This window comes from Macaca nemestrina, chromosome 8 (assembly GCF_043159975.1).
Source record: "Macaca nemestrina isolate mMacNem1 chromosome 8, mMacNem.hap1, whole genome shotgun sequence".
NCBI classification, from domain to species: domain Eukaryota; kingdom Metazoa; phylum Chordata; class Mammalia; order Primates; family Cercopithecidae; genus Macaca; species Macaca nemestrina.
In genome coordinates this window covers 73,289,886-73,302,595 of record NC_092132.1, presented here as the reverse complement: position 1 = coordinate 73,302,595, position 12,710 = coordinate 73,289,886, and the positions used below count along the sequence as shown (strand labels likewise).

Sequence of the window (12,710 nt, the reverse complement as noted above, 5' to 3'; positions counted from 1 at the left end):
AATGGCTAATTAAAGAAACTATATAAACATTCCAATCATATATCCTCACCTGAGAAACAATGCACCTTTTTTCAGAAGAAGCTGAACTACTTTATCATGTCCATTCTTTGCTGCCAGATGGAGAGGAGTCATTCCATGAAGGTCCCCTTCATTCAGAAGCCTCGTATCACTTATGTCTTGTAGGAGCCTCTGACAGGTATTGATACGCCCGTAACTTGAAAAAAATTAGGTTTTGTATTTTCAAAGCAAATATTAAACGGAAAGAAGACATGTTCATACATTGCTAGACTGACCCTTACCTGGCTGCAAAATGCAGAGGTGATTTCTTATCTTTGCTTTTGGAATGAATGGACACATTAAAGCCAAGAAGGTTATTTACAGAATCAGGGCCCCCCTGTCTACATGCATAATGTAGAGGAGTACACCCATCATTGTCTTCATCCATTACCAGCTCTTTGATCTGTTGCATCTATAGGAAAAAAATTCATATTATACAAATAACTCCGCTATTATGCTAAAATGATGGTTTTAAAACTATTGTGTAGGAAAATATTTTCCAACAAGGGTCAATATGTACTCTTTAGGGCCAAAATTGTAAATAACCTAAAGGATTTGAGAGTAAAATAAATATGAAGGAAGTTGAATGCTCTGTCTTCATGTAATGTACATTACCATATTAATGTACATTACCATATTAAAGGATCTGAGATACCATGCCAATGGGAAAATGTACTTAACATTTTTAACTCAGCATTTTTCAAATATATTGGATCACGGCCCTTCCCTCTGCCCCTCCTCTTATTTCCTCCCACCCCCAAATAACACCCAACAGCTTCATGTTAATACATTCTGTTAGGTAAAATGGATCGGATGTTAACATTAGGTTTACTTTATGTTTTATATGCTTAAGCTTAAGCTTCTCATATTTTGTTATTTTTTTAATGTTCAAATACATACATATTTTTTATTATGAAAGACAATGGCAATATTGAAATCTATTGATGACAAAAATGTGTATTTCACATGCATGTGCTAGTCACTAAGTATTAGCTGGTGAATATAAATATAAAAATAATGCTTTCAACCTCTCCTCAGCAAGTCAAGTATGCTGAGTAATTTTTCTTAATAGATAGTGGAGTATTGATAATTCATCATTTTACTTGGATTTTTCCACTGATATGCAAATCATAATGGTCAAAGAAGAAAATCAAACTAATTAAAGATGTTATCTTTATCACAGATGATTGCATATGAAGTTCCTTTGTAAGTTAAAAAACTCAGTTTCACTACAATTATCATTGTCATCATCATCACCACCACCACCATCACCATGTTGTAACTATTCAAATATGTCATCTTTATTTGAAAACATTTTTAAAATTCCAGAATCAGTTTCTATAACAACAAAAATTACAATAAACAAAATTAGTTTATTTTCTGTTGAACCCAACTCAGTTAATGGAAATCCATAGATATACATTACCTGCATAAATTCAGGTCGCAGATTTTTTAATCCATAAGGTTGCTGTACAGTTAAATGCAGAAAATTACGTCCAAAATTATCTTTTATGTCTACTTGGGCACCTGAAAAAAACACTATGTAAATATAAACTCTATTCATTTATTTAAAGCATTGTTTATGTGGATTCTCAACTTAGCAAAAAAAAATTTGACTTAAAATAATGTTGACCTTTAGTTTACAGGAAATTGTGTTTAGATGAGAAAACTAAACATATTTAAAATCAGGTTTACCTTACTCTGTGTGTGTTTGTGTGTGTGTGTAAGTGGGGTAGAAAATATGTGATGCATTACATAAATACATAAAGCCTTACCTTTTAAAGCATAAAATATAAGTACAGACACATTAGAGATCAAGAAAGAAGAGGACAGCAGAGAAGGACACCTCACTTCTTTCTTATCAGGGGCCCAGGTTAGAATCTAAAACGGGGAAAGTTATAGTACCTACACCACATAGGACTGACACATTGAAAGACAGTTAATTAAATGTTCAGCAAATGCCTGGGATATAACAATTGCTTTATAAATGTTATCTACTATTGTTCTGAAATTGTCTTTTTAAGTATGCTCCCTTACTGGACAGAAAATTATTCTAGATATGAAAAGTGTTCTATTTATCTTTGAAGTCACAACATCTGGCGCAGGGCCTGGCACACAATACATGGTGGCACACAATGAAGGTTCATTTGGTACACAATGAATGTTCCTCTAACCAAACTGAGTAGTACTTCAAAAGACTTGGCTTGGTCCCTCTTGGTACCTTTAGAGAGTAGCAAATTTACAATATTCCAAGATGCAGAAGCAGTTGCTAATATAAGTGGAGAGCGTCCTTCAGAATCGATCTTATTAATATCTGCTCCCTAAAAATCAAACAAATCATTCAACAAAGAGCTTAAAAACAGAAAAACCATCATATATTGTAATCTCTAACTAATGGTAATTCATTGATATAGAGTGTCTATATTATGGCTAGCACTGAACCATATGATTAGTTATAGAATTATTCGAAAGTTTCCCATAGTTCATATGTTGTATCATCAGAAATCAAGGAATTCATTTATAATTTCAACAAAAAATTATTCTCACATATTAGGCTTTTTACTGACACCTGGCAATAGCACTAGTTACTACTTGAACCATAAAAATAATATACTTTTACTTAGATCAATAGTTTCCACTGCAAGAAATAATTTTTAAATGTCTATAATTTTAAGTCTTCCAAATTCATTACATATATGATTTAAGAAACATTTACAAAACACCATCTACTTTTTTAAAAAATCCTATTTTATCTGAAATAGATGAACTGAAATAATTGAATTGAAATCACTCAAATTCTAAAGTAAAATTTTAGCCATTTATTTAAGAAAATTTATATTTAAAAATCACATTAAATATATATTTTTAAATGAATAAGTCAATGTTAACCATTACATATTATAATATTTGATATGACAAGAAATCAAAGGTGTTTAAAAATTTCATGGAAATAATTCTGCATTTTATATAGGGTAATAAAAAATAGCTTAAAATCCAAACATGAATATTTATTTGTTCTTTTGGGGCCCACTAATATAGATGACAATGGGGGCAGCATCCCCTTGGCAAGTTCCATGGTCAGTGAGGCTCTGCCACAGTTCTCTTGCCTGGTGAAAAGATGGCAGCCTTTGCAGGAAATCATGCATAACTATCATTTATGGTTTATGGCATATAACACATAGTTTATGGCATATAATGAGTCTCCCCAGGACTCTTCTGTGTAATTATCGTAATTTCAATAGTTATGATTGACAACACACACATGTTCAATACTACAAATGGAAATCTGTCATTGCTGATATGGTGCAGCTTACATAAATTCACCATACATTCATCTGTATAAAGGGCTTATTAAAATTCAACTCAAAAGCTGACTGATTCCACCTCCCAGAGTGAAAAAGATCCTATGCTTCATGCTTTCACTTGTAATAAATCTTTGACAATATTTTTCAACTCCTCAGTTTTTAAAGGTGGCACTGAGGCAGCTGGGGTAGGAGCTTCCCCCTGTGCTGCCTGTCCTGCCTCCACCTTAAAGCCACCAGGCTGAAGAAGGGTCACCGCCCAAGCTCACACTCCTGTAAGACCCTCTTACAGGCCATGGGAACAGCTTTCCTTGCAATGTACCTGCCAACTTCCTGCACTAAAAACACTGATATGGATATCCAAATTACGCTTTGACACTTCTAAGTTCACAGTAATGTTTGGCCGTTACGTATTCATACACAATATACTCTGCTTCCAAGTATGTCAACCATCCTTTTGTACACTGTTTTTGCTGATAAGCAAGAAATTAAAATTTGATTCATTTTTGAAAATCCATATTATGTAATTATATGATTTCTTCAATTATAAACAGTAATAAAAAACCAGTAAAAGGAATAGTTACCACTGAAATTAAATAGTCTGCTAGTTCATGGTGATCAAATAACGAAGCTCTGAAAAAACAGAATTATAAACATTATAATTAAAGTACTATTGACGTAAATACAACTGTATTTAATAAAGCTACTATATTTGGAAAGTGAATTTAATCATAAAATAACATGATAGACTGTAAGAGAATTAGTAAGTTTTCAAAATTTATAATTTGATTCTGATTAGGGTAGCATTTTCAAAGTAATAATAATAGGAGAACACCAAATACATCATAATATTTTCTTCCTCATCCTTTAAGAAACCTATTTTATCCTGAAAAATCACCATAAAGATGTTCTGAAGTTAGTGGTAACATCTGTCCCAAGATAGAAAAGACAAGGAAATCGCTGGTACTGCTATGATCATGGGGAATAGCAAAAGCTACATGTAACGTGTGCCTCAAATTCACTTGCAGGGTTCAAAAGCCCCTCTTTGGGGGGTTTCTCTTTGGCAAAAGTTAAAAGGCAGTGTTAGTTTTTCTGAGTTTTTATAAAGCCAAAAATAATTATGGAGAGAATTGAAAACATTTTGATATCATCTCACAGGCAGTCATAAGCAACACCATAACAAATGTTAACACTAATGATTCAAAGCTTTGTGTTTCCTATCGCAAATCTCATATCTTTGTTTCAAGGTTCTCTCAGCTATTTTTGGCCTTTCATACATAAATTTCAGAATCAGTTTGTTAATTTGATTGACAAGAGGTTGCATTATATTTAAAATATATTAATTATATTTAGTAATTACAAGGGAACAAATTCTAACATTAAGGCTCCATTTTCCTAAGATAACTTCTCATTATGCGTATTAATATATTAAGGTTGTGTTCTAAAGATACATTTTAACAATAACCAAATCATTGGGTTTGTAAATTGGTGAAACATTGGAAACAAGGAGTTTTCTTCTTTAATTCCTGAGACTCATCTTAAATATTTTGATATATTCTAGATTATAAATTGGCACTGGGATTTTGTGAGCTACCCACATGATTCTAATGTGCAACAGCTTGAGAATTTCTGGTCTAGAGGTTAGTCTATCTATTGAGTTTTCATTTTATTTCAATGGCTTTTTTAAACTTCTTTTTTACTGAATCGTTTTCATATCACCAACCCTGGATTCAAATATGACAATCTGTTTTTCACAATCTTATGTTATCTTCATATATTTAGTTTTATGTAAATAATTATTCCTTTAAATTTTTGAAGGTTTCAAATATCTTCATTTTAAAATTATTTTTGGAATGCCCTATTATTTCTATTTTCTTGGAAAAAAATTGGTCTTTGGTCAAATGTGTAGATTTTTACTAGTTTTATGCTATAAAACTTTAGGTTGAAAATTCATCCTAAGTGGGAGTTTCTTTCTATTCACAGATATCCTATTGTGCCTGGTGGTTTTGCTGTGTACATTTATTAGAAACAGATCTTATATTGGTAGCTAGAGTTTCTTTTTTTTTTTTTCTAAGAGATATTGTAGAATTCCAGGTCCAATTGCCTATTGAAAATATATTGGCAGCTCTGTGTGAGTGTGTGTGTGTGTGTGTGTGTGTGTGTGTGTGTGTAAGAGACCGAGAGAGCGAAGGCTCATCTCAGATACCTCTTTCACTCACATGGGTAGCATCTGATACTTGTCTTTCCAAAAGAATTGAATTTCCAGTCTACAAGTAAGCTTATGGTTTAATACACTTTGCCTGATGTGTTTTTCTGCTAAACTTCAAATAAATTTGTTATTGTTTTTGGAAATTTGGTTATAATTTCCTAAAACTGTATCTTTTGAAACCATTTACCTATAATTGTTGGTCAGCAGGAGGCATTAGCGTGGGGGTGACATATCCATATGTATCTACTCCATTTTTATCACTAAAAATGGGGATAACATAAATATGAGAAATTGGAACAGATTAGAAATGACTTGGAAGACCGTGTATGTAGACTTCTTTAGCACACAGAAAATTAATCTTGAGCCTATATCCGCTGGACTTGAATCAGAATATGCCATAGGTGATTTTATTTTGTGAAATTTCTTTAACATTCTACTCCCATTCCCAAGGAACATATGCGACTCCAGTTGATCCACAGGGTCTTTGTTATCTTTGCCTTTTTCCTTTGAATCACAAAATCTTTGCTAGCATTAGTGCTAACTGCTCCTTGCAATGTCTAATTTCACGCATGAAGATGGAAAATCGGTATACAGAATGACAGGTAGGAAACTTGCCTGTGAAGCATGGTCTCATGACTTCCATCGGTTGTGTTAACAATATCCGCGCTACCAGAATAGGATGATATCATCAATTTAACAATCTCAGTGGCTCCCTGGGTGGCAGCAAAATGAATGGCTGTGCACCTTCCCTTCTGTAAAGGATTTTAATACTAGAATCAATGTTTAAATCTCAATATAAGGATATAACTTACATTTGGCGTGAGCTTTTTCTTCACAGATTCATAGAATCAAGGAATATCTATCAGACTGATCACCATTAATCATCTGAAATGTGATAGATATTCCTTGATTTTATGGACCTGCAAAGAAAAGCATCCATAAACAAATGGTAGCTGACAATTGTGCTTCCTTCTAATACAACAACTCTTGGCATATACTTCCACCATCGTTGTCTGGGTGCCATTCTTCCCCCAGGGAACATGAGAACAATGTCCCAACCATTGCTGTAAGCATTCAGTGTCTGAAGTGACTTCAGACCCCATACCACCATTGGCAGCTCTTCATTTCTATATTGAAGGGACAATATAGAAAGAGTGAAAGGCAGTGTTAGCTTTTCTGAGTTTTTATGAGGTTTCCAGAAGCCACATGAGATTAATATCCAATCTTCTCTTCCTACATAAAATACAGGCCTTTGGAGTATCTTGGAGGGGAGCTTGTTGCCACTCAAAACTCAGACATTGAAGGAGAAAGGGCCAGAACTCTCCACTTTTGGTCAGAGATGCCTGACATAAGCTCAGCTCCCAAATACAGTCAACACTTTCACATACATATTTTTAGAAATTAGTTAAGTGGTCCTTAATTTAAAAATGATAACTCTTCTGAGTAGAACTAAAACCAAATACATTCATGATTGGGCTTTAATGTTCCTGGCTGAACATTATTGTCTTCTGAGGGTAGGCCTTAACTTCTTTTAATGGCAACTGCACTAGATAAATATTCTTTGTTGTATCTATATTTGTGTCTGCAATTGTTTTGGGGAGCACTCAAAATTTTTTACATAGATTGAAACTTGGGGTATTCTCTTGTTCTGCTTCTTCATAAACAGAAGGAAATATGTATTTCTTGCATGCATTTCAATCTAAATTAACTGTAAAAGAGCTATAAAGTATTTTACATGCTTATGACAACTCTAAAAGTGTCGTATAGAATATGAAGAGTTACCTCCACTGGGTCTATTTGTGCGCCATTGTCCAGGCACATTTTGATCATTTCCAAGTCACCATTTTGCACAGCCAAGTGGAGAGGGCTGGCTTTCCCATTATTCACAAAGTTAATGTGCAACTGTCTACTGTACCCCTGCTCTTCACCTTTAGAAGAAAATAACATTCAACATAACAAGTATATAAAATAAATAATAGGGAGGGTTTTTATTTTAAAAAATGAACAAAGCATAAAACAAAGAAAGGGCACTGAGACACATAAAAGCTTGTGTTTAATTCTGTTAAATATTTTTCAAATTAGGCTGGGTGCGGTGGCTCACGCCTGTAATCCCAGCACTTTGGGAAGCCATGGTGGGAGGATCACGAGGTCAGGAGATCGGGATCAGCCTGGATAACATGGTGAAACCTCATCCCTACTAAAAATACAAAAAATTAGCTGGGTATGGTGGCATGTAACTATAGTCCCGCTACTCAGGGGGCTGAGGCGGGAGAATCACTTGAACTTGGAAGGATGAAGTTGCAGTAAGCCGAGATCACACCACTGCACTCCAGCCTGGGCGACAAAGTAAGACTCCATCTCAAAAGAAAAAAAAATCAAATTAATAGCATCCACCAAAATAGACTTATTTATAGTGTATAACATAGAAAAAGCCTCAACTCACCAAACCTTAGTATTATTTCCATGCATTCTTTGGAACCTGAAAATGCAGCTTGATGAATAGGGAAACATCCCCATTTATTTGATTTACATGGCTTAGCTCCTTTGTTAAGCTGGAAGAAAAGACAGAATGAAAAATGACACCAGTTAAACCCCAAATCACAAGGGTCTATTTGTGTACCATTTAAGACGAGAATTTACGTGCCTCTCCCATATCATTTTACTACTATGTGTCTATGTAAAAGTACACAGAGAGCTTCATATGTTATGAAATCTAGGCAAGAAGGTAATTTTGAAGTAGACTAAGATTCTGAAATAGAGATATTTTATATCTTCCAAAGAAGTAACAATGTAGACACAACAATATCAATCTTGATACCCCAGCAATAAAGTCAACACATTTTTCAATGAGATTAAAGAGATTTTTGAAGACATTATCATGACTTCCATGACCATTTTCAGTTTCTTATGCAAATAAAATGATATTTCCTAGATTCTTTTCCCTTTATTTATGCAAAATTAATAAATGAATGTGCCACTACTCTTGTTAAGCCATAATCAAATATTTTCACTAATGACATTTCTTAAGTAAAAAGATGTTAGAAGAACTGAATGTTATATTACCTTTTTATGTGATCCAATCATTTTAAACTACCATTTTTTGTAAATCATTAGCCTTCAGTTTTAAATACCTCTAATTACTACAAAAAATGATTTTGAAAAAGTATAAAAGTGTGAAGAAGCCAATACCACCTGTAATCTCAGCTTTTAGAGGTAGTATCAGTTTACTTTATACAACATAGTCCAGAAATTTTATATATATATAAATATATATATTTAAATATATAAAATATCTATATATAAATATATAATATAAATATAAAATTTTATATATAAATATAAAAAATATATATATATAAAATATCTATATGGAGAGAGTCCAGAAATTGAAGATGCACTTTGTAAAATCATATTATTAAAGAATATTATTAAGTAAAAGCTTTTTTGAACAATATTAGTACACAGTATACACATAAATTAGACTTGCAAGGAAGCCAGACTTTAAAAATATATTGTTTTCTGTAGTATTTTCAACAATACTATTTATTTATTCCAATTTTGTTTTGGTTAATTTAAGGCTCTTTTCTTCAATTCTTGGTTTGAGTGTTACTTATTTTTATTTTCTTTATCATTTATTCTCTTTGTGGTCCAATCATGACAGCTTAGAGTATGTACCTGTTTCTAAGTCCATCTAGTAAAGGTGCTAAAACATATTTGTACGGCACATTTAAACATTAGGTAAATAGTTTTAAATTATTTAATTGTATTTTCTTATTCTCTGAGATTGTGAAGAGGCAAAATCAAGTGGTGAAAATACAGATGCTGGCCTGGATAACATGCAAGTAACTGAGGAATATTTGAAAACAGTCTATTTGCCGGCATTCTAACAGCACACTCAGATGGAGCACTGCCAGAAGCAGGAGGAAGTCATGTAGACAAGCATCTCCATCGCTTCACTGGACCATGCCAGGAAGCCTCACCAGAGAGAAGGCTGGCTCTACTCTCAGGCATGTGGCTAAGAACCTTTGCCATTACATCACACAGGGCTCTGTTTTGAGACCCAGTGACAGTGTCTTTAGGTCATGGGAGCTGTGTTTCCTTTGATTTTTCTCTTATGGGCCAAATAAGTCTGCAACTGACTATATTCATCTTTCCTTTGGCTATTCAGAAGCTCAGAATCATACATTTGATCCATCTTTATAACATTCAGGCCATTATACTTTGTATTTTGCATTCTAGCCTGACCACCAGCTTCATCTCAACTTTTCCTGCCTATATTTTCTTTTCACTTTGATTTTCTCATAATTTTCTTTACTGCTTTACTATTAGTCTTCTATAAGCAATATCAGATCCTCTTAAGGGGGGAGTACATACACAAAAACACATAGAACAACTTTTTTCTGACCTAGTTTTTGTATTTTATATTTTTCTAAGGAGAAAAACTTAAGAGCTTTTATAAATAATAATAATCCATGTTGTATTCATGAAAAGATAAAGAAAGCAGAAAGATATGACAAATATACAAACCAAACTCTGCAGTGCTTCACTATTATTTGTGGTGCACGCAATGATCACAGCTGTGTTTCCATTTTCTCCTTCCAAATTAATATCAATAGTTCTGTGTTCAAGCAAGACCTGCAAAAAGGGGGGAATAATTGTCAAAATTCTTGCAAATTTCCAAATAAGGTACTTGCCTTCCACTAGAGTTTCAGTTTTCAAATGCCAGTGACCATGTCTGTTTATCTTTTATTCATCCTTCTCTCACACAATCTGGCACAAAATCTTGCACATTGTGGGTACTAATTAATTTCCCCATTAGATGAAATAATCATGATTTCAATGTCACAACAATCAAGGCAATACTGAGTTCTGGAATTGTAAATAAAATAAGAATTATAGATACTAGTTATCATAGCTTCACTTAATACTTCCGACTTGTATTAAGTGAAATTATGTTAACTAATATTTTCAGGAAAATAAATGTGTGGAGCCATTAGAATGTGTTCATGGTGGAGGGGAAGAGAGTTAGGGAAGAAGGAAGAGAGTAAAACAGAGAGAAAGAAGGAGGGAGGGAGAAAGGCAGGAAGGGATTTTTTTTTTCTCTTCCAGTTATTTTTGTTTTACCTGGATTGTAAGAATTTTAGGAAATGTCAGTGGAAACTCTATTCTCTTTAGTAAAGAAAACAGAGTTTTGTGTGGCATAACCCAATTAATTCAAACTTGTCCTGGAATGGAAACTTTCTCTACAATGTAAGAAATTAGCATCCTTATAAAATGGTCAAGTAATTTTTCTGATGAAATTTCATTGAAGACCTGTTACCTCCTCACCTGACTGACTGCCATCTGATTACTGACCAAGTATCTATAGATCTTTGACTAGTCTTTCTTTTACATTCAATGTAACAAAATTATCTCATATAAACGTCTTATCACATCTTGAATTGGCCTACTAGAGGCTTTTCGTCTTGCAGAAAGACTATGATAAATGATGACATGTCTTTATAATTAAATAATGTTAAAAGAATTTATTAAATAAGCTGTTTCTTAAAAACCTTCACTTCTTTGAAAAAAGTATGCAACCTCCTACCAGAGCCTCTTGTTAACAGAATATATCTCTTGTGTCAGCAAATAAATTGGATTTATTAATTAGCTCTGCTCATAAAAGAAAATTAAACTCAGATTTTAGTACATAAGAATATGTGGAGAAATGATTGACAGAGTAAGGGAAATGAGAACATAAGATTCCTTCCATGGACTTTAGGCACCATTGCATTCTGTTCTTAAGCAGCTCTAGATTCATATAGAAAATAGCCCACCAAAGTCTACAAGAAGAGGGTTTTCTCTCTTTGCCCTCTTAGAATCACAGATCATAAATGTATAGCTGTGTTAAATTATATGTGGCAGGGATCCCAGAGAGAGCAACTAAACTGTGCAGCTACTTCAAATTCAGTCATGACCAGGCAGGTCTGGAAGGTTCGGAGGTGAGCTCTCCACAGGTCCCTTTGTTGAGAATCTGGAAAGCCTCATGGAAGGGTCAAACAACTGGATACTTTGAAGTAAAGCCCCAAGGACTAAGGCCTGCAGGCCACTGAGAGACAAAACCACCCCCTAATCCCCAGGCCAATGTGTCCCAGGGAATATTATGCATACCATAAATAATTGTGCAAGAACTTGAAGTGATGCGTGGATGACAGTTTTTTTACTTTACAACTATTATAGGCAGCAGAGGAAGGTTTAAGGGAAGGTCAGTGGAGCAGTCCACAGAGCAGCTTCTAAACTGGCAGGGGCTGGGTGGGTACAGGCTGGAACATGGGCATAACTGGGAGAGGCAGGTAGAGAGGATTGCTGTTTGCAAGCATGAGGGGAGACATTCCAAAACACCTTCTCCTCCTTCTATTCCTGTCATCTCTGGTGAGCCAGAGGAGTCTGAAAATATTTTTACACATAGTTGAGGTTGGTAAGACCAAGTAAAGGAGAGTCGGTTTTACTTAGAACTCTATTTTTCTGCTTGCTCTTGTGTCACCAGGAAAATTTGTTTTATGTCCATAACAAAGTTTACGAATCAGTTAGGAGCTTTATTTTCTATTTCTATGTGATACCCACCTTTCTGTATTCGTTGGTCTAGAGATTTCTGCTTTCTAATTAACAACAGTCCTTCAAAAGTTACCTGCCTTCAATTCCCAAACCACACTTTCAGGGCCAATATTAATTAAGTTAATAGGCATGTGTTCTTGAAAAGAGCCTTCAGAGGGAGCAAGAGCTCCATGAGGAAATATTTGATATCTCTGCAGGAGTCCCTGCAGTCACTAGTGACCCAATCCAGATGATATAGAAACAGCACTTGACTCATGAATAATGAATAAAAAATAACAGCTTGTTGCCAGAGAACTTTCTAGTAACCTCTTCAGGGAGCCACCCTGACCCATCTCATAGGTACTGAGACTTCTGATCTCCCCTTCTCAGTCAGTCAGAACTCCCATTTACTCACTCATTCATTCATTCATTCATTCATTCATTCATTCATTCATTCATTCAACAGCCATCATTTACCAGCACAGTACTGAGGAATAAGAGACACTTGAATTAGTAAGACACAGCTCCTCCCTCAAGGATAATTAGCCAGTTGGGAAGAAAAGCACATG

General features: G+C 34.3%; 1 protein-coding gene across 1 annotated transcript in view; it reads right to left on the bottom strand.

Annotated features, from left to right (window-relative positions):
- LOC105483595 (transient receptor potential cation channel subfamily A member 1) overlaps positions 1–12,710 on the bottom strand; it is a 68,245-nt gene that overhangs the window by 33,522 nt on the left and 22,013 nt on the right. Inside the window, exons 5-13 of the mRNA XM_011744518.2 lie at positions 10,096–10,203; positions 8,012–8,120; positions 7,351–7,496; positions 6,184–6,320; positions 3,944–3,992; positions 2,279–2,378; positions 1,484–1,584; positions 300–469; positions 50–214 (exon numbers count right to left, since the gene is read on the bottom strand). Of these exons, the coding sequence (XP_011742820.2) occupies positions 50–214; positions 300–469; positions 1,484–1,584; positions 2,279–2,378; positions 3,944–3,992; positions 6,184–6,320; positions 7,351–7,496; positions 8,012–8,120; positions 10,096–10,203 (1,085 nt within the window). The remainder of the gene's footprint in view (positions 1–49; positions 215–299; positions 470–1,483; positions 1,585–2,278; positions 2,379–3,943; positions 3,993–6,183; positions 6,321–7,350; positions 7,497–8,011; positions 8,121–10,095; positions 10,204–12,710) is intronic.